The 26049-nt window shown below is 33.8% G+C and overlaps 3 protein-coding genes across 3 annotated transcripts; 2 read left to right on the top strand and 1 right to left on the bottom strand.

Moving 5' to 3' along the window:
• Positions 1-210: 210 nt before the first annotated feature.
• LOC145559454 (mitochondrial import inner membrane translocase subunit TIM50-like) lies at positions 211-10046 on the top strand. The gene is made up of 10 exons (XM_081620882.1): positions 211-607; positions 2603-2691; positions 5863-5899; positions 6722-6783; positions 6870-6989; positions 7260-7358; positions 7454-7549; positions 8885-9041; positions 9218-9320; positions 9796-10046. The coding sequence occupies exons 1-10, from the start codon at positions 349-351 to the stop codon at positions 9842-9844; spliced, it is 1071 nt and encodes a 356-aa protein (XP_081477008.1). The 5' UTR covers positions 211-348; the 3' UTR covers positions 9845-10046.
• A 1814-nt stretch (positions 10047-11860) lies between these two features.
• Positions 11861-17991, top strand: LOC145558308 (alkaline ceramidase TOD1-like). Its single transcript, XM_081619511.1, has 5 exons — positions 11861-12014; positions 12568-13085; positions 13182-13379; positions 13487-14047; positions 17375-17991. Exons 2-5 carry the CDS (start codon positions 12851-12853, stop codon positions 17716-17718), a joined length of 1338 nt encoding a protein of 445 aa, XP_081475637.1. The 5' UTR covers positions 11861-12014; positions 12568-12850; the 3' UTR covers positions 17719-17991.
• Positions 17992-18749: 758 nt separating this feature from the next.
• Positions 18750-25468, bottom strand: LOC145559453 (glutamine-dependent NAD(+) synthetase-like). The gene is made up of 13 exons (XM_081620881.1): positions 25116-25468; positions 23883-24188; positions 23456-23679; positions 23225-23328; positions 22888-23022; positions 22130-22304; positions 21808-21943; positions 21188-21326; positions 20809-20985; positions 20484-20651; positions 20170-20265; positions 19248-19376; positions 18750-19157 (listed from the first exon to the last, which is right to left on the bottom strand). Exons 1-13 carry the CDS (start codon positions 25307-25309, stop codon positions 18936-18938), a joined length of 2205 nt encoding a protein of 734 aa, XP_081477007.1. The 5' UTR covers positions 25310-25468; the 3' UTR covers positions 18750-18935.
• Between the last annotated feature and the right edge of the window lie 581 nt (positions 25469-26049).

Genomic DNA, 26049 nt, shown 5'->3' with positions numbered 1-26049 from the left:
GCCGGTGCAATACTACAATTTACTCATCCCATTTTTACTTATTCTTTACTTCTCCTTTCACTGATTAAAAGACTTCCTATCGATAAACCTTTAACAAAAAATACATAATTCTTCAAAACAAAAAATAATAACGAACATAGTCGACTCATAAAAATTTCTTGGCGTTTTACCAATTACTATCCTCTCCCTAATTTAGTCACGCCTCCAAAAACCCGTCAAAACTCAAAAGAGGGGGGAGACGGAGACGGAGACTACGACATCCCAAACAAAAACCCCTGCAAAACCCTCTTCTCTTTGTCTCCTTCCCCACAAAAAAACCTCCTCTATTCTTCACCAAGCTCCATATCAATGGCGACGCTACTACGAAGCGTCAGACGATCTTCTCTGTTAACCCTAATCAACAACTCCAAACGATCTACTTCTTCTCCGTCAATTTCTACGCCATTTGCTCGTTACTGTTCTTCTTCTTCAACCTTCTCTGCATCTTCTGATCCCATTCTCTCTCATAATTCTACGCCTCCTAAATCTCGATTTCTCTCTCTTCTTAAGTTCTCCGTTGCTGCCGCTGTCGTCGGTGCTTTTTCTACCGCCGGATACGCTACTTATGGTCAACTCTCTCTCTCCTCGTTCTCTATTTGTTTGTTGAGTTGTCATTGATTGTGTTTTTTCTGTTTATTGTGCGATTGACTTGCTGAAATTGTAAATCGTCGTTTTTTTTTTGTTTTTTTTATTTTTGTTCTTAATTGTTCAAAATTCAGGGAAAAAATTTATTCTTTTTTTGTCGGAATTTGATATGAATAATGATTTTCTATACTTACAATTACGATTAATATCCCAGTATATATATATATATATATATATATATATATATATATATATATATATATATATATATATATATATATATTCTAAAGAAATAGAGTTCAACATTTGTTAAAATTAATTAAATAATTAATTAATTGTTGAAGTTGGCATGATGCCAAGTTTGAATTCCATAACCACTTGAGTTGGGGGTTTGACTAATGGCCTCTATAATTGATGTTAATGTATGGCAGTAATGAAAGTGAATTTTTATGAATTTTTGTTTGGGAAGTCTTCTGCCAATAAATCACTCTCTCTGTTTAATGAAAGACACAATTTTGACAAATAATACCTTTCATTGTCTGTTAGTAAAAAAATTAAACAAAAATGACCTTATGAATACGTACATTGTGAGTCTATGATGAATTCAACAACATACACAATACTTGTTAATATGTAAATAGTGTAAAAAGTCAAACCGAAAAAGACAAGAACTCAAGAAGTATCTTTTTTGTCATAGAATTTTTTACCGTCCAGTAACACTTTGGCACTTGAGGGTGGCACTAGGTAGTATTGGAAATTTTGGAAGAAAAACACTAGTTTGGAGATGAGTTTGTGTTACCTTAGGGTGATACATTTCTTGCAAAATCACACTTCAACTAATCCTCATCATTGCCATTAATTTCCAGTTATCAAACAGGTTGTTAGTGTAATAGGGTAGACCAATGGCAGTTACTTAAGTAGAAGACAACTGTGAGATCAATTACAATCAAATACTATGTGAATATATCCAATCCATCTGGTTGGAGTTGGAGGAGCTTATTTAAGGGATATTTTTGCTAACGTTATAAATATATTGTTTGTTTGACCTTGATTCATGTTCGTGATGGAAAAGATGTATCAACTTATTACCAATTGCATGGGTAGGTGTGATTAGAATGTAATTATGCAAGCAAATGCTTTTGGAAGCAAACATATTAATGCTATCCATCATATGCTTGAGGTTGCTTATCTTATTCTCTCTACATTCTATTTTAACGTGGATTGGTAATTATAGTAGGTACTCTGTTTGTGCAGAGCTCTATGGGGATTTAGTGTGTTTTATATTTTGTATGATCACACTACATGTCAATTTGCTGGCTAATCTGCAAATCATTATGCTTCGTGCTTTCTATTCAAACACTGGAGTGTGTGTATTTATATTTCGCACGTGACAATATTTGTCTCTTTGCTAGAAAATAATAGGTTGTGCTTGATGTTTTCATGTTGGGGTACAATTCGTACAAGTGAGTAGTTTTCTGTGTCCTTTAGATTTTGATGCTCAGCACCCAAGTTTACTACCAAAATTTGAATGTGGGAGTGTATGGCTTTCTCTATATTTAAATTTATGAATCTATGTGGAATACCTTAATTGATTGAGATTAGCTAAGCAAGCTGCAATGATATGTAATCAACTTAAATGGGAGATCAGTAGCACGCTTTTATAAATGGTGGTATTTGGAAGAGACATTTCATGCTGACTTGTTACTTTGTTATCTCCTAGGCATTAAACTATTATGACAAGAAGGCTAATCATGTGCATTTAGATACTTTAATTTCTTGCCTGTAATATGCGTAGACTGATTCCATACAAAGTAATGTTGTCATTCTTGTGTCTAGGTTGCACTTCTTATGTTAAGCATCTCAAAACTCAAATGATCTATTAAATTATCCTTTTTATATCATATAAACTACTAGTACCAATTAGTTTTTTAGATTTGAACATCATTTGATTGAGTTAGCTTTATTTTCACTGGCGCAGCATACACTGCTGATGAAGTAGATGAGAAGACCAAGGCCTTTCGATCTTCAATTAATCATCCCATGATAGATTCTTCTATCACTATTGAAGTAAGTTCCCATTATTGTTTAATGGATTTTAGCGAAAATGTTTGATGCTTCTTGATTTTAGTGTATGAAAGATTGTTGAATTACTGAATATTGGATGTGCTGAAGTGGGTGTAAGGCCCACTATTTTTTTTTTTTTATAAGTAAACATTGCCTGATATTTGTCAACGCAAAACATAATCTCCTATTCAAAAAGGATCAAGCAACATAGATGATTCATTAGACTAACTATTCAATATCCTATTTAAAAAGGAATATAGAATTGTATTTCAGTGGGTCTCTTAGAAGCTGAACTACAAAGAGTAAAACATTAGACTAATTTTAACATAGGAAGCAATCCATTCAAATATGCAATACCTCAGCGTTGTATATTGTGAGCAGTTCATGTATTACGTGGAAAAAAGAAAAAAGATAGGGCCTTTTTACTTCTTTTTTTTAGAATGACTTATATTTTGTGGACAATTTTGCAATGGGGCTACAATTTTGTGGACAATTTTGTAGCCATTTTAACTTTATAATCATGACCATTCATTTTTAATACTAAATCTACACCATTCACTAAGTTGACAAAAAAAAAAAAATTAAGTTGACCATTAGATATTTTAAATATTGTACCTTAAGCAGATCCTCTTTGGCTCTTTCATTCCCTCTATTTTCATGAATCTCGATATCCTCTCATTTCTAATGCAAGGCTTTAAGCTATTTACATGGCTAATTAGCGGAACGTCGTTCTCATTTTTATTTTATTTGTCGGTGTAATCGGCATTCTTAATTAATTAGTGTAAAAAGTGCTTTAATTAACATGATATCTTATTTTGCAATAGGCATTCTTCATCACTGAATGTGTATTATCTCCAGCTTTTTGCAATGGTGAAAGTAAAATCCATATTCAGAGTTTCTTTATCCCAGAAATGACATAGATGCTGTACTATAGAAAAAATTTAAAATCTTGATTTTTTTTTTTTTTCATGTTATATGATCTTGGTTTTCTTTAGCCCACATCTTGGTGAATTAGTAAAATAAAGCAACTTGATCACCATGAAAATGATATGAATATTTGACGGTACAGACTTCTACCATTTTGCAGTTTTTGCCATTTCTATGAAGAAAGCTGTTACGACGTTTTTTTTTAGGTTTTTTTTTTCAAGGTCAAAGTATAAGAAAATGGCTGAACAAGATTAATCCAAATAAATGAAGGGTTGAGATTTACCCTCATTATAATGGATACATTTTTAGTGTGGCTATTGAATAACCTTCCTATATTCTGTTTCAAAAAAATAAGAAAAAAGAATGATTTGTAGTGAAATTAATAGAAAAGTAACTTGCATCATTTGAAAGATCATCATAAAAAAAAAAAACTTGGATACTTACAATACCATGTACTGGGGATTTGTGCTTGTTAGAAATTGGATACACTGCCTTCACAATCAAAGCTAAAGAAGCACTTGAAGGTCCTTCAAAGCAAGCGCAATTGCAACGGCATGCCGCAATCTAGGAATGCAAATAAAAAAATAAAAAAAAGCTGTCAAGGAAAAAATTATTTTAAAATGTTTATGAAAAAACATGGTGGATTTTAAAAATAAAGGATCATAATTGAGTTGATCATGTCTTACCAAAAGAATATCTATGTTGCCTTGTCTTTGACCGTTTTATTAAAACCACCCTTCCATGTCTGCAACCCGTGGAAGAGGTAGGCCAAGAGAGTCGTTCCAAGTATGGTGCTTCACCTTCTCCAATTTCTCAACAAATAGGATAGACATACACTGAATGTTGCCCATTGGAGGTGGGGACAACCATGCAGGAAATGATTGCGAGGAGAAATGCAATCATAATGTGTTTAAGATCATTGGCCTTTTTAGTTGCAATTGCTTTCAACTCGGGACATACATGCATTATTCTTCTTCATAGGTGACAAATAGAACACCTGTTGAAAGGCAGTGGGATCATAGCCAAAGGAGGTGCTGAGTCAAGTACAATTCGTTCTTGAGTGTTGTAAGGTGTGGCTGGATAGATTATAGTAATCAACCCCCGAGGAGTGGACATATTTTGACAACAGAAAATCTATGAGAGGAAGTAAATTGCTAGAGCCCTCCACTTTAAGGAGGCAGAGTAGACAACTAGCACCATCGTTGCTTTCATCCATAAAGCATCAAAACTCTGGATCAAGGGCGAGGGCTTGGCATAGAGAGGCAATGTTAACAACTCTCCCACTACCCTTAGTTGCCATATTGTAAGAATTGTCCCAGCAGCAATTTAGCGTCAGAACTAAAAAACAGCGAACACAAGTTACCCCAAATCAACAAGTAATCAGGTAAGAGTAAACTGTAAACATCAATGACAATCGTAAAATTTAGTGCTGCTCTCAAAACCAATGATTTCAATGGATGTATTGTTTGGCTACGCAGGGTAGATTATCAAAGTTTTGATTCAATGTGATGCCCTTTGTGTCCTATGCATTCAGGATATGGAGAGCATCCATCACCTATTCTATGAATGTAGTGTTTCTGCTGAAATTAGGAGACAGATTCTCTTATGGTTAAGCTATGACAGACTGTAAAGCTGGCAATTGGAGATTCATTTTATGAGAACACATTCAAAGATAATTTAGTGACAGTGGCAGATCTAGGAATTTTTCCTTACAGGTTTGAGTCTTCAAGCACATATAGTGAAATCAAATACCATAATCTGAAATACAAATAAACTTATAATTCGAGTGTGCACGAGGTTCAATTTCTTGTATTGGAGGTTCCTTTTTTACTAGATATGTTTTAACATAATCTTACTAGATTTCCCAACTGAACCTGCTAAACTGCCACCAGGTAATACAATTAATAATATGCACATTGTCTCTTTACTTAAATTTACTTTTTTTTTTCATTTCTTGTCATGACTTGGGCATGGGTTGTCAAATAAATACAGTTGACCAGCTGTTACAGATGGATATTGTGTCCATAATCTAGAACATAGGCTTAAAAATGTTAGCCTGTTGGACTCATGGTAAATTCTGCTTAATTGATAAGCTGTATTAATAGTATACAAAGATCATGGTGTATTAAGTGTATTAAGTGTGGCGCTCTAAGTACTCCTAATTCCTAAAACTTCCTCCTTTGATTTCATGTTGTACCTGTTCCATTTTTTATGTTGTAACACTAACATTTCTTATTTGTATGTCAGACTCTCCCGCATCTGGTCTATTCTGCTGTTATGACAGGTAGATCTGCCTCTTTCCTCATCCCTGCTTCCCTTTTCTCCTTTGATGGTCTATTATTTCCTTCGGTTTGACATTGCTTCCCTCGCTTGATCTCCCAGGCATCTACGAGCCATCAATGAAAAGCTAAATTATGAAAATTTATTCTTCTGTAGTTGATTGTTTATTCAATGTTTTCAATTTCTCAATTAGCGGAAAGAAACACTCTTACAATAATATTAGACGGATATTATTCCCAGAAATCAGTATAACTTTGTGGATTATCTAGAATATGATAACAATAGCTTTGAGGTAGGGTGTTTGTTCCCATTGGATTATTCTCATTGGAACTCTTTACTCTATTCAGATGTGAGCTGATTTGTAGAGAAGTAGACGAGGAAGCATGATTCTATTTCATCTTTGAATTGAAATGAATTGCCTTAAAATTCTTAAATGAACTTGTCTTAACAAGTAGTCATTGCTATCTACGTGCTGCCGATGAAATAGTAAAACTTAATTTGACTTCTTGAATTGACATGCAAAAACTGGCGTGAGTTTAAAACTCTTGTCACCACTCACCATACCAATCTACGACCTGTTAAAGAAATGTTGAGGCCAAATTCTATTTTTTGCTGGCTACTTTTTCTCTCTTCTAATAGTAAGTTTTCTTGTGAATTTTTTTTTATCTTCGAATCGATTTCCAGTAATTGGTAATTGTTCTACTTTGTGCATACCAGAAATTGTGCTAGTTCGTTGAAATGTGTTATTCAATTTCAGTCTTTCTATCATCTATTACAGTATTATCTGTCCCCTCATTATATTCTTCTTTCTTATTCATCTTTGTAGTTCCTTCTAAAGCTGTTGATCTTTACCTGGATATAAGGCGCTTAACTGAAGGACATATACAGGTAATTCTATGATTTTTGCATTTCTATATTATGAATTTATGACCCTTGCTCCTTCGGTGGCTAAATTAACCTATATTTTCTTCCAGGAGATAGCTGAACCTAATTATGAAAAACTTCTCCCTGATTTGGTTAAAGAACACGAGCAATTAAGAATTTTCACACTTGTTTTGGATCTTAGTGAGACATTAATTCTTCATGACTGGAAGGTGAGTTTTATGTTACTATTTAAGCATTGGTATCCCCTGATGTTCCACCAATCCAGCATTCACTTCACTATGTTATTTGATTTGGATATTTCTTACTATGTCAGACGTCTTTTTCTTCTGGCGATCATTCATTATACTCCCTTACTATTCTTCTGTTGATATAGATAAATAAAATTTTGTGTATTGGCTTCTAAATTACAATCGACAACAGTGCAATATGGAATTGTTACCAGATCTTCTGATTATATGTTTTCTTGTTTCTATCTAAAGCGTGAGATAGGTTGGTCTACTTTTAAGAGACCGGGACTGGATGCTTTCTTGAAGCACATGTCTGAAATTTATGAGATAGTTGTCTATAGCGATAAAGTGGTATGTACTGAACTTCATAGTTCAAAACTTCAAATACTACCTAATACCATTTGACTCATATCACTTTGTTAAATTTGTTATTATGACTTGTTCAGCTGGAGGATAACATATATGCGAAGCTCATGGAAAAAGGTGTGCATCACGTTCTGGGAAGGGCCGCCACTAAATATCAGGATGGAAAGCATTTCCGGGTTTGTATTTGCTAACTTGTACTATTCTATTTTCCTTGTTCAACTGTTTCCAAAGTGACGAAAGACCTCAAATGAGATTTTTTTTTTTTGCGCTTTGGGTATATTGATTTGGGGAGATCTATGGAGTTATAAGGCTTTCTACTTGTTGCCTATTCTCCTATTTAGCAATCACGTAGAGAATTTATCATAGCTAGTTAACAGTTTGGTTAATCATGATGCCAAATGACTTGAAATCAAGGTCTGTGATAAAAAGCATTTGCTTGCATTTAAAGCGTGGGTAGATGGGTATATACGGTATTATAGATATTTGGCTTAATTTTTCTTTCTCTAATTGGTCATAATATGCAAAGGACGGTCAATTTTGTGTTACTTGATGTTTTGCATTAAACACCAGACCAAGAACTTTTTATAAAATGGTGAAACAGAACTGGTCACCCTAAGTATGATAATTCTGCTACTGCATGATTGTAATGAAGATTGATAATTAGACTATGAGATTTTTGAGTGTATATGCCTTTGCTTGTTATGCATCTTAATTTGTCCATTGTTATTTAAGGCGTAAGATCGACTATTACTTGGCTTTAGATTATATTGGATTAATCAGAATGTCTCAGATTGTTCTTATTTTGTTATGAGACAGACAATTAATTTCAGACCAAGGGTCTTGCAGAAACAGCTTTCTGTTCACTAGGGTATTGCTGCATACATTAACCCTCTTCCACCTAAGCCATTCTGGAAGGGAGACTCTTTAGACAAAGCAGAGCAATGTTGTTGCTATAGTTGTGTCTTCATATTCTTTTGTCCACAGCGACTTTTCTGTGGTGTGTTTTATTTTTGGCTGTATTTTCAGGCCTTGCCCTTGAGACCTGGGCTCAAGCCAATAGTTTTTGCCACTTTTATATCAAAATGAAAAGATATGTTCGCATTCTGATTTTTAGATAGGAGAGCATAGGAGCTCTGCTTGAAAGCTGGGCTACACTACCCTCTCTACTCGTCCATAATAAAGACTGTATCTAAGTTGAGAAGACCATTCTCTTTTGTAAGGTCCCTGATAGTTTTTGTTAGTGTTGATTTATTGAGATTATAGATTAGATGGTTTGAAATTTTGAAATACAGAGTGCGTAATTTCTTAAGCGTGGCTATCCTCTACAGTAACTTGTATCTTTGGTAATTTCCCATTTTTACTGCAACTTTAATTCATGTTCCAAGCTCTGCCGTCAAATTATTTTTGCTGTTGGCATTGGGATCTGTTGTACATGGTTTATCCTCCCATGTCATTCATTTGAGATAATGAATATGGCTTTTTGTCATCTGTCTTTTGTCACAACTATGCAGGATCTCTCCAAGCTAAATAGGGATCCTTCAAGGGTTATCTATGTGAGTGCACATGCACTAGAGACTTGCCTTCAGCCTGAAAATTGTGTTTCTATCAAACCTTGGAAAAAAGAAGCTGATGATACGACATTGATTGATCTTATTCCATTTCTTGATTGTGAGTACCTGTCAGGCTATATCAGCTTCTTGTAGTTGTCACATTTCCAGTATAGAATTTGTAGCAATGCATTTTTCAGAATGGTTGCAAATTACGATTAGCTGTTCACTCTCTCTCTCTCTCTCTGACACACTGATTTATTATATTTTTTTTTTTTTATCTTTGTAACTGAACAGACGTTGGTGTTCAAAAACCTGCTGATATAAGATCAGTTTTGGCGTCATACCAAGGGAAGGATGTTGCAAGCGAATTCATTAATCGTTCAAGAGAGTATCAAAGGTAATAGTAACTACACCTTGAACATTAGTAAACTACTGTACATGAGTATCAGCTTATAGGAATGCAGTTGATGTCTAAGGTGATTTTCTCACATCAAATAAGATGCACATTCCACTGCCTCTGCTCATACATAGGCGTGCTTTCTACCTATGCGTCATGTCAAATATGTCTGCCTGTCTGGAGGGTTCTCTCATTGATTAATAATTTTGATAAGAAATAACAAACGACCTGTTAAACTAAAGGGTATTATACAAAAGGTAGAATAAAAACGTTTCCTTTTAACTCGTATTCCACCTGGCGACAATTGTTCCACCTTTCAACTTGCATTGTTGTTTGAGTCCGTTTGCCGTGTTCATCAGATTACTGTAGTCTTCTATGGAGATTGATCAAGGTCATTATGTTGATGACTTTACGGCAGTGTTCCCTGACAACTTATGCTTTGTGCTCCTAACGAAATATATAAATGATGTTGCAGGCAGATTGGGAAGAAACAAAACGCCTTCCGTTGGAGCCGCCACTCATAGAAGAAGCAACTGTGCTTCCCATAGAATGTTATTATTTACTAGGGGCTGGTTAAGTGACACTTCTTTCAAATTTTCTGCTTGGCATCAAAATATGATACACATGTCTGACAGCTCGAGGAATTTCTGAGTAGTTTGTAAATCTTGTTCTTACTGAACCTGATAACAATTTTCAATCTATAGAGTATAAATCTTTTGTTCAGAATGATCTTAACATTGCAGCTAATTTACTTCCCGAAATAGTAAAGAAATTTTTTTTGCAGGCTTTGATTTCTCTTAAACACTAAATTTGCATACTGTCCAGGTTTCAAGTTTTGAACCTGTAAGATTCCATGATGTTGATTTAAGTTCTTAAAAAGCTCTTAACTAATTTAACTTTCAAATGAATGTTAAGGATAGAAGTTCAATGGATACAAAGTCTGCGATTTTTTCATACATTCGCTGTGATTGTCCCAAGTGCAATCAACATCATCTAATCATATTGTTCAATTTCGTATCAAAAAGATATGTGTTTTTTACATATATTTGTTGTATTCTCTATCTTTTGTGTGATTGGTATAGTATGAGAGAAACTAACAAAATTTTGAAACAAAATATATTTTTTTTGTTTATTTGTATAATGTCATCATTGATTCATTGGTTGGCTGAGTAAGGTCATACATAACTCAAACTTACTCGTATTACATAGCCTTCAATCTGACTTATGTCACCTCATATTGTGTAGATCCTAGAACACTGCATTCACAAGCCTACTGCATTCACAACCCTACTGCACAACTTTTTTGTAAAAGATATATAATCAAAAGTTGCATTAATTTTTGTGCTTTTATTTCAATATTTATTATTAATCCTAACAACGATTATATACCCGAGAGCAAGGTGCATCAAAGGGTAATATTAAATGAGCAAAAAAACGTCCTTGGATGTATCTACCTGGCCACCTCTGTACACCCGGAAGTATATAAAAAGGTGATGCAACAAACCAATCCAAACCAAACTGCAAAAACTATGGTTTAGTTAGTGGTTTAAATTAACTTTATAATTAATAATTAAATACCAAGAGACTTGGGAAGGAGAGTACAATTCAAAGAAATTGAATGATTGGATGCTAGAAATTACTTTGTTTACTTAAAAAAAATGGTAGTTGGAGTTAATTTAATAGTGAAAAAGTTAGGTCTTAGGTGTTGTAGCAATTTTTCCTTTTATTAAAGTTGTCATCTTTTATGTAAATCACATTTATGTATCACATATAAGTGAATTTACATATTTGAAGATAATATATACTCCTTTCGTTGTATATTACTCGCAACAAAGGATTATTTTTTTTTTTTTTCTTTTTGTGACGATTAAAGGTAATGTTTCATTTAGGAACATTATGCCTATTTCATGATCCCAATTCACAATCAATCTCGTGTCAAATGCCAAATAAATCTAAACATTCACAACCAATCCCGACCCTTGACAGTTTGAACTCATGTAATTTTTATTATTATTATTATTATTTTTTTTTTTTTTGACAAACTCATGTTGGATTTGATTACATGTAATGACTTGTGTTAGAGTTACACCCTGTGCTTTTTATTACTGCCCCCATTTATCACTTGTGTCAATGTGTAAGTTTGAAAACTATGCATTAAGATAGTTTTAATAAGTACTCACATAACTATTTTAAACCTTAATTTTTGTAAGAGAATTTTTAATCTTAAATACTCCATACTGTCAAGGGAAGTATATTTTACCTTACCAATCTTTTTCATTTGACCTCACCTATGTGACCATTTGTCAAAATGTGATTTTGAGAACTACTTTTCATCCTAAATTAATTCTCCCAAATTTATATTAGGAAAATTCCCTCAAATTCTAGAACATAAGTTGTCTTACTATTTGTTTCAAAAAAAAAAAAAAAAAAGTTGTGTTAATATTAAGTTTTTATTGGTGTAAAGTTTCTCCATAAAAAAAAGTTTTAATTGGTGTACCATTTTTTAATTGTATTTTTCAATATAATGCCAGAAACAAATAAAAAAAAAAATCAAAATCAAAATCAAGTAAAAACAAAATATCCCTTTCTATAAGAATATTTTCTCTGACAATTCTGGGTTATTTGGGCCACTTTCTCCGACCTCTGCCACTCTCTTCACCTCCACTGCTCTTTTCTCCTCACACCAATCAACAGGTTTTTCTCCTTTTCCATTTTTCCTCATTTTTCTGTTTAGATTTTGCTTTTTAAAAACCCAATTTTTTTATTTCTGAATCATTTTTTTTTTTCTTTCTTTTTTGAGAGATTCTATGATTATGATTATTATTTTTGTGATAATCATCATACACGATTAAATTTCATTAAAAAAAACGAAATTTTCAATCACTATTTTGATTCTTTCCCATCTTCATAATAAGAAATTGTGTTGAATTTAACATTTTTTTTGGTTAAGAATGATAATGCTTGAGAATGAGGAAAGGTTTATTTGTTAGTTTTGTATTATGGTTATTAGATTAAAGTGGGTCAATTTTTTTTTTTTTTTTTTTTTATTTTTATTTTTTTTATTAAAGAAATCATAAAATTATGAATTATTATTATTGTTATGTATATTACTAGAATGAATGATTATTAATAACTTTTTTTTTTCTTCCCAAAAGTATTGATTACAATTGTAATTGTTCTAATATGTAGTTCTCATCTTTGAAGACTTGAAGTAATAGTAATGGAATTGTTAAACAATTGCTTGCAGGTTTCCTTACTACAACCTCGAGTTATCTTGACTGTGAATGTTTCTTGTCGATGTTGTAGCTTCTAGTCGATGCCTTAACCCGGCCCTTAACGAGGAGGAGGTTGATGTTATTGTAGGAGGAGGTTGATGTTGTTGTAGCTTCTCGTCGATGCCTTAACCCCGAATTTGCCTGTTTCGACGAGGAGGTTAATTGATGTTGTAGCTTCTCGTTGATGCCTTTTTGTCATTGTCATTATTTTGCTTGTTTCGACGAGGAAGAGGTTGATGTTGTAGCTTCTCGTCGATGCCTCTACTATTACAATCAAAGAGGCTATGTTTCTCTTGCTTTTACCTCTTTGCCTCGCTCATCCTCGCCTTCTATGTCTCTATCTCCCCTAGCATGAAATGCCTCCTTTTTCGCGCTGCTCCCTATGATCCCATCCAATTCCCCCTCTTCTCTTACCCTTCGTCTTATGGCGAGCACAAGCATGTTCTTCCTACTCTTCGTTCGTCCTGTTCTTCCCCTGTTTTCTTCTCAGGTATAACTATCCAACTATATATTTGGGGTGGACTAATCTTCCCTTCGTCGTCTTCTTGTTATATATAACTTAAATGTGTTTTTCCATGTTTGTTAGATTATCCATCGATCTTCAAAGAGATACAACAAGGTTGTCAAGATCGAATTGATTCGACTTTGAGGTATATGCAAGGGAAGGCTGTTACATTTGGTGGGAATTTTAGCTTAGAGAAGAGGATTAATTTTTTTGATGCATTTGAACAAAATATAGAATTCCCTTGTGGATTCTTTAAGCCATTTCCTATCAATGATTATGGTTAGTACACTTAATATTATGACTAACAAATAAACATTCAATAATATTGTTCAATTGATTTTGAAAACGAGTTTGTATGATACATAGTACTATAATGATTGTTTCAGATCGAGCAGAAATGGAGAGGTGGAAAGGAGTGGTAGTAGTATCCGCGATTTTTGGTGATCATGATAAAATCCGGCAACCAAAAGGGATTGGTTCTAAGACATTAGACATCACTTGTTTCATCATGTTTGTTGATGATGTTTCATTGAGAGGCCTTGTTAACCACAACTTAATTTCGAAAGAATCGAATGAATATAAGGTTGGTGTATGGAGGCTAGTCAATGTCTCATCCCAAGGGTTGTATCGAAATCCAGCCATGAATGGTGTGATACCAAAGTATCTTGTTCATAGACTTTTTCCTAATGCAAAGTACAGTATTTGGGTGGATGCTAAATTGCAACTTGTGGTTGATCCTTTGCTTTTGATTCATTCCCTTGTAATCAAGGAAGATGTGGACATGGCCATTTCGAGGCACCCGTTTTTCACACACACCATGGAGGAGGCTATGGCTACGACACGGTGGAGAAAATGGTTAGATGTTGAAGGAATAAAGATACAAATGGAAACTTACTGTGAAAATGGGTTACGTCCTTGGTCATCTAGTAAACTACCTTACTTATCCGGTAATCTTCTTTTCTATATTATTATTATTATTATTTTCCGTTCAATATTGACTTTTAATAAATATTAAAAATAATATAAACAAACCGATAAAAATATACTCGCATATACTTAAATTAAACAATGCATCATGTATGGATATAGATAAAATGGAGTTTAATAAAAATATCATAGCAAAACGTGCATTAACAATTACAAAGCCTCAAATCTGAAAATTTGATTTATTTGCTTTACTATGACCTTAATTTTAAAGTAGTAGAAAAATGTTTATTATAGTCTCTTGAAATTAAGACTAATATTACTTGTAAAGTGTACTTGAACCTCTAATTTCGGCTTTTTTGTTTAAGAATTAAAAGAAGCGTACGTATGTAAAAATCAATGAGGATTTGCACTAATAATTAAAAAGAGTGTAATTGATCACTTATAGCTTAAAATTGAAGTATAAGACACACTTTTTCTTGTTTAAATATATATAAAAATGGATTAGCCGTATATATGAAATCTAACTATTACAAGTAAACTTGTAATGTAGGACATATCCACCTAACTTGCATGCGTATCCTTATGGTATATAGATAAAGCAAGGTTAGGAATTTAGGATTGATGATTGTACTAATCATAGTAAAGTCATTGTCCCACTTAATTAATACTATTAATTAGTACTGTTTTGGTGTTACCTGCTCCAATATCTACTAAGTAATCATATATTCTAGAAGAGCATTTGTGCAAGTTCCCTCCACTCCAACAATGATGTAGGTTTTGGGCCGGTTTCGAGTTCTTTTTATCCCGATATGACCTGACTTGACCTTTGAAATAGGAAGATTATAATCCACATACATTTCTTTCTTTTTTCTTTTCTTTTTTTGAAAGAAAATTTTGTTTTTAATTGAAAAAAACTTGAGCCGACAATATATTAATTATTGGAGGGGAAAAAGTCATTATTTTAATTAGAATTTTTTATTGATTCATCTTTGTGAACCTATATATTAAACAATAAATTAAACAAAACATCCAAAGAATCATGTTACAGAAGCATTTAATATATTATAACAATATCCATGTCTAATATATATACCTGGGTGCATCTAGTACTAAACATATACTTACACACACGAGTTTTACACACACGAGTTCCAGTATGGAATATAATGAAATATTTGGATATGATTCATTATTTTGTGAAGTAATTAAATAGTGTATTATGTCCACATATCGACTTGCATTAGCTAATACGTGGATTGAGAAGTATGAATTAATATTGTCCATAATTTGTTAAAGGACAAGATGATGCATTGCTGGATCTAGTTGTTTAACATTAAATTACCACATTTATGTGACACGAGATCCCCATCTATTATTAAATTCTTTTGTTAATGGATTTTAGGATATGATGTTACTCACATGACTGATAACTCTTAGCAAAATTGGGTGTTTTAGTTTTTCATCTTTCTTCCATCTTTTCACTTGTAAAAGTAAAAGTAAAATCAGTATATGCTTAGATAATTTTTTGGTACGAATGAGTTACAAGGGTAATGGATTTTTAATTTGCGACCTGTTGTATTCGTACACAAACCCTCAGTCTTAACCACTAGGCCAAGACCTTATTGGTTGTGGGTGGGGTTTGTTGACGAATAATAATACCATATGCTTTAGAACATAGATGGTGTGCAACATCAGAAAATGGACAAGAGGTAAAATTGAAGTGTCATTGTCTAGCTAATTTAACACTAGTTACCATGAAATATTGAAATGAATGAAAGTGAGATCTTTGAGATGGATTTTGTCAACATATATACAAGTATAATAATAGGTAGGATTAATGATAAATGATATGAGAAGGTGATCTGAGTTCAGAAAACTACAACTTGATTCCAACATTTTCAAGTTTCAATTTTTTCTGAGGGCCCAGACCTTGTATGTTCATGTCTTATGATAAGTCACTTTGATTTTACTGTTTGTAGCTTTTTGGTCTACATAAAAAGAATGTCTCTTTCAATCTTTTATTCAGTCCCACAGCCAGCTATATTTTGGAACCATACTTTCTCATTTGTAATGGAAGATAGATAATGGAAGATCAGGAAACTTCGCTTTTCAATTTTTTTTTTTATTTGTTTTTTCTAAAATTATTTTTATTTGAACTTGTAACTTGAAAGGTGGAAAAAACAATAAGGTTTTGGCTTAGAGGTTAAGATCGAAGGCTTGTGTACGAGACAACACTTTGGTAGTAGATAGATGATTGCTTTAATTTGATGAATCCTCCTTGCTATTGGCTTAAATTAATACTTCGTATGAATAATTTTTTTGCTATCAACATTTTATGCAAGTGTTTTTGAAGGTTATGTGCATATTGTAACGAACTGGTGGTTGTTGCATTTAAAGTTGACAGTACAAATAATGTTGCATTAGTATGTACTCCCTCTGTCCCCAATTGTTTGCCCCAAACCATAAATTCACTTTATTAAGGCTTTGGGCAAAAAATAGTGCACATGGGTTGACACAAATATCAATGAGGAGAGAGATAGAGAGAGTGCAAGTGGGAAAACATGTCAAAAATAGTATTGGGCAATCTTTTGGGGACACCTTAAAAAGGAAAGTGGAGCAAACAATTAGGGACAGATGGAGTATTATACTTACAAAGTTACAAATTATAATAAATACGAGCAATACCCAATCAATTCCTTAGATAAACAAAATTTGTTTATCTGGGGGTATAATTGTCTTTTCAAGTATCAGTGGAGGGGTATATGCGTCTTTTCATGTACTAGTTGAGGGGTATATGTGTAATTTCCTCATCAAACAATAAAAGCAAACAGTAATTGGACAGCTCACCAAAAGTACTGAATAAATGACCCTGCTTATAAAATATATTTACAAAAATGTCATCAGATTAACAAAAATTCGTTTATCTGGCAGATTAACTTGTATTTTCCCAATAAATACTTACAAGTATATAATGTATTGATGATATTTAAACGATAGATGACTTATCATTTGTTGCATGCTAGATTGTTCAATATGTGGTCGAAAAATTATGTTTTGAGAAAGGGATAAGACTTGATTCTTATTCTTAGCAAGGATAAGTTTTCGATTTTTCGGCCTCTTGTTTAAAACACTTACATGCATAATTTTTATTGCGATGTACTATCTTATGAGTTGTGTGTATAAACTAGTACATCCCAAATTCATAGACATATTTGATTTTCAAAACATGCTAATTGTTCCAACAAAATTGTCAAAAACTATACTGACTTGTGATGTAAATAACAAAACATTTGATGAGGCAACAAGTTTTAGCAGCAGTGTATGAAAATGAGTTGTGTTGATTTCAGACGTGCCAGATACAGCCTTGATACTGCGAAAGCACGGAGTAAGTAGCAATGTCTTCTCATGCCTGATGTTCAATGAGTTAGATGCCTTCAATCACAGAGATCAGCTGGCCTTTGCATATGTGAGGGACAAGATGAAGCCTAGAATCAAAATGAACATGTTCGAGGTGGAAGTACTTGAACAGATTGTATTGGAATACCGGCACAACCTTAAGCGTGGCAGCTCTTCTACCACTCCTGCAGACAAAATCAAAGTCACAAGGGCTCAACCAGATGTTTCGAGGGCCAACGGCCTTGGCAAGTGTCAAGGGTATTTTTTGGAGATGTGGGGGGAATCACATTATTGATCCTTCTTGTTTTGGAGCAAGTATAGTAGGTTATTCTTTTATTGTTGTTTATAGTCATATTTAGATAGGTTTTAGACATATTTGATCGAGTAAGGAGGAAAAAAAGGTGTAGAAAATGACATTTTTCAGTACTTTGCATGGCATTTACATCAGATTTGGTGCTAATTTGTGCACCATTTATTCTTATGTTAAATGCATTCTAAGTCCCTGCTGTTTTGTACTTCATACTTCTTCAATTCATGGTGTATATAATTTACGTAGTTAAAAGAGATACAGATGATCTACTCACAAAGTTGACCAAATTTTATGGAAACCTATTAACTGATTTATTTGAGAAGTTTGCTCAGAAATATGTTCTTTGTTAAGAAAATATGGAATTGTTGTGTATATGTTTGGATTGATAAGTTCAACAAGTTTCATCATTTGGAGATTTAATAATACTGAGATGGAACGGAAATTGTTGATTTGCATATTGAAAATGAACAATCTAAAAGAAATCCTGTGATTAAAATCAATATGGAGGATTGTCTGCTTTGCTTTCGGGGTTAATCAACCATTTGCAGTCATGGAGTAGGAATACTATGAATGTAGCGGTGAACGTACAACAGTAATGAAAACCCACACATTGTGCTGTATGCAACGACATAGGAATGAGGCTGCAGTGAGAGAGGGAATGAGAGAAGGATAAGGTATGGGTGCCTAAACCTGTGTAGAAGCAACAACAGGTCTCAAAGCCCTGTCGCGGATACTGGCATTCCAACTATCCAGAATGCCACCACAGAAGCTGATTTTGACACCAAAGAATAGGAAGAGGAAGGTGCTGACCCAAAACTGCGTCTATTACGATTTCTAATACGGAGTAGATTTTAGGCTGCCTCTGATGCCTATTGAAAATAAGAGAATCAGATCCGGAGAGTAAGGGAAAGAGAAGTACTGCATTTTAAACACCCTGTATAATGAAGGCTGTAAAAGTCACTGGCATATTTTGTAAAACCCTGTATATTCGGTAATTATTTGCACTGATGACTATATAATGAAGGCTGTAAAAGTCACTGGCATATTTTGTAATACCCTGTATTTTTGGTAATTATTTCACAAGTATTTAAATTTTCAGTAAGTAACTGAATAATTATGTACAAGGTGAGGTGAAAATTGTGAATCATCACTAAACTAAGCTAAAAATGCAGTAGGAACTTGCGTTGCTAATGCAATTTTAACTAAAATCCCACATTAGGGTTTCCAGATCCAACGGCTGCAACTCCCATGCCACCAACCTGATCTGATACAAGTTCTGGTTTATCCTTGTCAACAGATTTTGCTAGAACTTTGTCACCATTGATCTTCTTAACAAGCTCATCAATTTTGCGGAATTGAAATGGCCATCTCGAGTTGTACAAGAATTGACGCAGATCAAACCTATTGTCCTCTGGTGAATAGCTCTTCAAGACAGCAACAATACATATAAGGATTTACAACAATCAACAACATAACCTATGCCAGGAAAACAGTGTTCAGCAGAAAAAAGATACCTCTGCATGGTAGGAAGGCGTAAGGACAGTCATCTTGTGTCGATTGATGGAGTAGTACTTGAAGAAATACTTCACCTTCTCAGCAATTTCTGATGGTGTCAATACTGAACCCCATCTAAAGCAAAGATCCTGCAAGAAGTTGAAAATATTGATAAATAGCGAAAGCCAACCCCAAAATGTGAAGGATCACTTTTTAAAATTAATGCAGGTTTTATACCTGACTGAAAATTATGCATATTTTCTTTTTATCCAATTTATAATCTAGTACTGTAGATAATTTTCTGGAAGCCCCAAATTATGCTGGGGCATTGACTGGTGAGTGGTGACAACTAAAATATTCCAGATTTCAATACGTGAAATTCATGTCCTTGAATGAGGTTAGAACTTTTGCTCACTTCTTAAAGGACACATTTACTCAAATTATCACCAACTGCTATCAAGGAAGGTGAATAATCAAAATCCTAGTTCATCACTCTACAGGCTACACTAAATTTTTTAATCAATCTATTGTTCACTTCTTCTCGCCATCTAATTACCCATCAATTAAATCCATTTTGAGTTGTCACTGGCACCTGTTAATAAGCTGTTACAGTACTTGCTAACAAAACATAGCATGGCCGCCTATGATTGTACACCCATATAAACACGCTTTTACCCAACTAGGGTTTCTAGAAGCTCAGCTTTAAAAGGACAATATCATACTTGTCCTGTGCAATGACTTGTGCTTTAAACAATTAAACATTGTAAATGATTGTGAATTCTGTAATATCTAGTCATTAAAGCAAAATAAAGTTAACTTCCGCCATGCAAATTACAAAACCATTCAATTCTTATGACACTATCAACCTAATTGCTTGTAGATAGTTGAAGGAAAACTGGAAAACAAAATGTGTTCATCAATATGAAGCAAAGTTATACATACCGTGAACATAGATACTGGACCACGACGATAAATTTTACGCAATCGGCCATAAACTGAAAGGTCTTCATATGTCATTCCCATATCCACTTCATCCAGCTGTGAGCAAACATAATATAAAGAAACTAATAATTAACTATCTACTTGGCATAGCAAACGAAAAATTAATGGGTGTTCAACAAATCAGCAATTTAACTACTATTATTTTAAGTCACAAGGAAAACACGAAAAAAGGACCAACAAGAATTATTAATGAGATACAACTAAGTAACAACATTTGACACAAGAATATTAGTGATACATCTACCAAAGAGTACCTGTGTGTAATCTGAGCGTATTGGCTCCAGTTCAGCCGTTGGTGGAGCAGCTTCAACATCTGCCAAAGAAGAGTAGCCAAGATGGACAGCAGCCCACCGCAAGAATGCTCGAAGATCAGTCTTACTAATACTTCCAATAGGATTTATGTCGGCCGAGCTACAATCATACTAACAAACAAAGCCAAAAGTATTAGTAGCACAATCAACGGATGACCAATAGCTACAAATTTGAACTACCAATTTGATCAGTTCTGTCATGATGGAAGAGAATCAAGATACTTCAACTATACACTAAAGACATGAGGTCAGACCAGAAAAAGATTACCTTTGTCAAGTAACCACGCAATGCCTCATCGACATTGGAGCTACCAAGGACAAGATAAAACCCAGATTTGCTATGAACCCAAGGCATAAGCGATGCCAACATGAAAGCCAAAACCATTCTGATACGAGCTTGAATGTTCTGTAACCCTAAGTTCTCAGCATTTGATCCTCCATCAACCTGCATAGAAACCAAGACATATACAATTTCAAAGATCTATAGTAGCATTTCATTATTGTAGATTTGTAGAATTAGCTACTTTTAAAAGCAAAATACAGTATTGCACCGAATCATTAACAATATTAACACAAATAGTGAAATCCAAATGAAGTACACACTTCAAAATCCACCCTCCTATTCTCATAGTCTTTTCAGTGATCACCTTATAGCGAGGGCGTTTTCCTGTTAGTGTCTTAAACAAAGTCAGTAGTGCTGAAATTACACTATCTATGCAGACATCAAGATGCCATGACCCAATCTCATCTGCAAGTTCTTTGGCACGTGATTTTGTTGTTTCAGAGCTGCAAAAAGGATTATATTGACAATCATTATTAAATTACATAATCTAAACAGCAACAACCTCACCGAAAAAATGTGGGCAGGGTATTACAAAAATCCTTACCTCTAATCTTTGACATATTGTGCCTATTCTCATAACTACTATTTTGAATCATAAAATAATAGCCATCTATGTAAGATCGAAATCATCATGCTCAATCATTTTTGAGCTCTTATCATTGCATACTTTAGATTTGCAATATTCATGCCAATGTAAATTTGAATATATTGACACAAGATAACATCTTAGATATATAGATAAACAAAAATACATTTGAAGTTTTGCTCTTGAGTGAAACAGCACTTCAGCAATGGAAATTCATCGTCTTATCATAGTTGTGATTGATGTGATAGTTGAGTAGTGAGCATACATCTTGGCACTAGTATGATAAACAAAACAAAAGTACAATGCTTGGAATTACATAGAGTAGCATATAGTTGTACCTATTTTCCGTTCCCATGAACACGGTGTAAAATATGCGTTTTGCAAACTCTTTGCTATCAGTTGGAAATTTGCCATCAGGATACTGGCCAATCCTTATTGCATCAGATTTAACTCGTTCATCACCATTATGTATTTCTGGATACCAAACAGCATGATTTTATTTTAACGAGTCATAGCAAAAAGAGTAATAATTGAAAAAAAAAAAGAGCCTTGAACATTAAGATAATGACCATATTCCTATGTAATAAGAAAGCTGCAAAAATAAGCCCAAACTAAAGAGTTAACTTCAGCATATGATAGAAAGGCTCATCATGAACTCACCTTTAACAACTAGCTGACACATGCAGCCAACAATTGCAGCAACAGAGGAGCTATCAGCACCTCCAGAAAGTGGAAGCAAAAAACCAGAAGCTCCACTTCTTCTTAAATAGTCCCATAGCCAGCAAGCAGGTCCCAAAGCTATTTCTTCCTCAGGTTTGTGTTCACGAAATTTGGTCTACAAGACACCATTGCATTTCCTTAAGACAAATGTACTTGTATATGTAAAACAATGTTTTTTAAGGGCAAAAAGTGCACTTTTGTTTAGCAATGTGGAAACAGTTTGCTAAATTGGCATTAAACTTCACACACAAATGTACATTACAAAGCATTTCAATTACCACCAACTAAACAGGACATAACAACATCGCATAGTTGAATAGAAAGAGCTTACGAGTACACAGATGAGATAAATGAATTTTTATGCAATACAACGATACAATAGTTCGATATCCAAAATCAAAACTGGACCAATAGGGGGGGAGCTTAATTATTGACAATATACCATGAAAAATCTGTAGGTTGTACCCAATAAATAGCAGCAAAAAAGTTCTACCTACAGTCTCTTTATAATAATTGTACTTTGCTTAAGTAATTGGATTTATAAAAATTAAAAAAAATATTGTCTCGCAAAAGACCCTAGGCAACCTCTACAGAAACTCAAAGATGAAGAATCCTTCTCCTCCAATAAAATGAAAAGCATACTTGGAGAAAGTGATTACTTTTGAACAACATTTTACTTGAATAGGTGATAGGCTAACCTTAAGTGGACATGAAATAGGTTCGTCCAAATGAAATGATTGGCAAAGCTTGTACGGAGCTACAACAAATGGGACATCTACTTTTTTGCTCGCCTGCTGCTGAAGACTACTTGAGGAAAGTCGTAGGCTAGTAATCTGTGATGAATACATACTATGATCAGATAAAGAGAAATCAAGCACAATATGTAACATAGCTAGAAGAAAATAGAAGTATAATACCATCACTTTAAATATATGAGCATAAGCATTCAGATCATATAACTTCTATGACACAAAAGGCAAATCAGCCTGATAACAAGAAGGCTGAAAATTTTCAAGACCAAACATTGAAACTTACTGCATCAAGATCCACGTGAGCAATGACAACTTCCACATCCTTCAATGAAAATTGTGAGCCTTGTGCAACCACATCTCCGTTCACAACAACACAGGAACATCCATCTGCCAAATCAATCCAGGGGGTAAGAAATAGATAGGTAAGCTATATGAACACTATTAAATCACGATAATAAGATCTGCCATTCATCGGAATGATTGATGCCAATATAAAGTGAAAACAAAGAGATACCGTAATATAAGCGTCCACCATCACAACCCTGCTGATTACTATACATGTAAAGCCCTCCACGAGCTTGTGTAGCACCTATAAAAGCATCCATACGAACTTTGAGCTTTCTTAGTTGATGGTGACTTCCACTAGCATTCATAAAAACTTCAACACCATTTAGTGCAAGCTGGGCATGTGGTGGATCTGGACAAAATAGCTCCTCACAAATTTCAGCAGCAACAGTTCTGACAAGAAAATAAATGCTTGAGCAATAGTCATATCCAATCAGGGAGGGGAAGGAGGGGGGGAATAATATGCAAGAACCACAAATAGTTTGTAAAAGGCAAAGCTCAAGATTAGGAAAGAAAACATCAAGGAGTGCTCAATAAGATTTTGTACAACAAAGTGCTGTGAAACAATATGCAATACATAAAAGTATGTAACATACGTGTCCAAGAACTTAATGAAACCATAACCAAAGGGCACTGTTGTTTGCGATATGGCATCCGCAATATCTCGAGGTAGCTGAAAGTCCACCATCTGGTCTGTATGCTTCCAGGAAGTGAACCAACGCAGCTCTCTGTAATTACCATCATTGGCAAGCCACATCTTTGGTCGTATCATGATGATCTTTCTATTCATACAAAGAACTTGGCAATTGTAACGTGCCGATCCATTTATAACAGGCATCCCGAAGCTACATAGTATGCCATCTGTCCAGTCCTCGAGCAAGATTTCTTTCAGACATTCCCATCTGCATGTTAGTCATCAGTGTTACAATTACTTCCCACTCACAACCCTCACCATTGTATAACATGAGGAAACAGAAAGAAGGGATAAAGCCTTACGTAGCCAGCTAATTTACTAAAAATACAAACATCATACATATAGACAGGCGCATCAAATCAATACAATATCTATATCATGCTAACTAATTCTATCTATACACAAGTAAATGTTACATGCTACATCTGTCTTAAAGTAGTTGCTCCATTTTCTTTTCAAATGTGAAAGTTTCATAAACTTTGACCGAAGTTTTCTTCTATCATTATTTTATTTTATTTTGGTAGGTAAGGAGAAAGCCCAACTCGACCAGATCCTTGTACATGTTAACCAACATGATCTCTTGGGAACGAGAGGGAAGTTAGGCCACCCCCAAAGTGTCCCTAATAGAGATTGGTCACACGACTTCAAGATTGGTTTTTCTTATTGTATATATACTCATATAACATCTTGTTAAATTGGTTTATAGCATGTATCATCAAATATCAATTTTTAAAATAATTAGTAGTTTCAAACATGGTTAAAAATATTTAATGATCACAAGTGTGTCTTGGCAAATGTGAAAACAATAAGAGAAGTAATTTGAGATTGAAAATGAACGTCCGAAAATACACCCTGCAAATGCATAAACACATACGGAGTACAATATCAATGATACGTAGTATCATATTCACATAGTATGAAACAACAAACATAATAAATTAACAATTTGCTGACATTATAGCACATCATTTCCCATTAATCAAATAATGTACCCTATTTTAGTCCAAATGATCCAGTTAAACAACAAAATAAAAATCCAAAACAAATATAATAACCCAATTATCAATCTAAACTTAGAGTAATCAAAAGTAAAATATAACATGAATAATTGATTGAAAAGGAAGAAGAATGTTACGCATGAGAGACAGTATCGAGCTCTAAGAAATGATCTTCGCAGCCATAACCAGTGATTTCGAGCTCAGGACCTAATCGGATAGTAGCGCCAGCATGTTTAGCCCTAGAAATTGAATCCTTAATATTCTTCAAATTGCAATCGAAATCCATTGCCCATTGATTTAAATTGCAAGTTGCAACTTTGATCAACCTCATTGTTTGATTTCTAATTTCTGAGAAAGTTGAAGTTTAGGTTGAAATTCAACAATTTAAATTGGTTGCGGTGAGGACTGAGGAGTGGCGTCAGGACCGGGGGATTGTAGTGTTGGTGGTGCCAAGGAATGCAGGAGGTAATCTCTTTATCATAAAAGCAAAAACAACAACATAAAAATGGTCAAAATAAAAAGTAGAAAGATAAAATATATACAAGTATATATATAAGAAGAGAATACTTGCATCCACTCCATACTTTAATTGTAAAGACTTGCTTGCAATATGCTCCCTCCTTTTTTTTTAAATGCATTATTTGATTTTTGCATTATTCATATATCATAACTGACTTGATTTTTTCACCTCTATAAAATAAATAAATGTTATTATATAATATATCATTATATTCGTCATATTGTCTAGTTTTATAATATAATTTTTATTAATTAACAATTAAAGATATTAATGGTCAAAGTTGTATCTCCACAAATGTGCCGATTAATCTGATGCAAAAAAAAAAAAAAAAAAAAAAAAAAATGAGGGAGTAAATAAAATGTCTAGCTACATGCTTATCATTGGTAAACAAAAGAATGAACGGGTTGCAACTTGCAAGCTACTATAGTTTAAACAAGCTACACACTTGATTAGAAAAGAGAGAACCAAACTCCACCCTTATAGTGACATGTGTACAACTATTAATTTTTTTTTTATACTACGTATATATTTTAGTTTTTGCAAATTACAAA

Source organism: Chenopodium album, chromosome 9 (assembly GCF_948465745.1).
Source record: "Chenopodium album chromosome 9, dcCheAlbu1.1, whole genome shotgun sequence".
Classification (NCBI taxonomy): domain Eukaryota; kingdom Viridiplantae; phylum Streptophyta; class Magnoliopsida; order Caryophyllales; family Amaranthaceae; genus Chenopodium; species Chenopodium album.
This window is presented reverse-complemented; position numbering and strand designations above follow the sequence as displayed.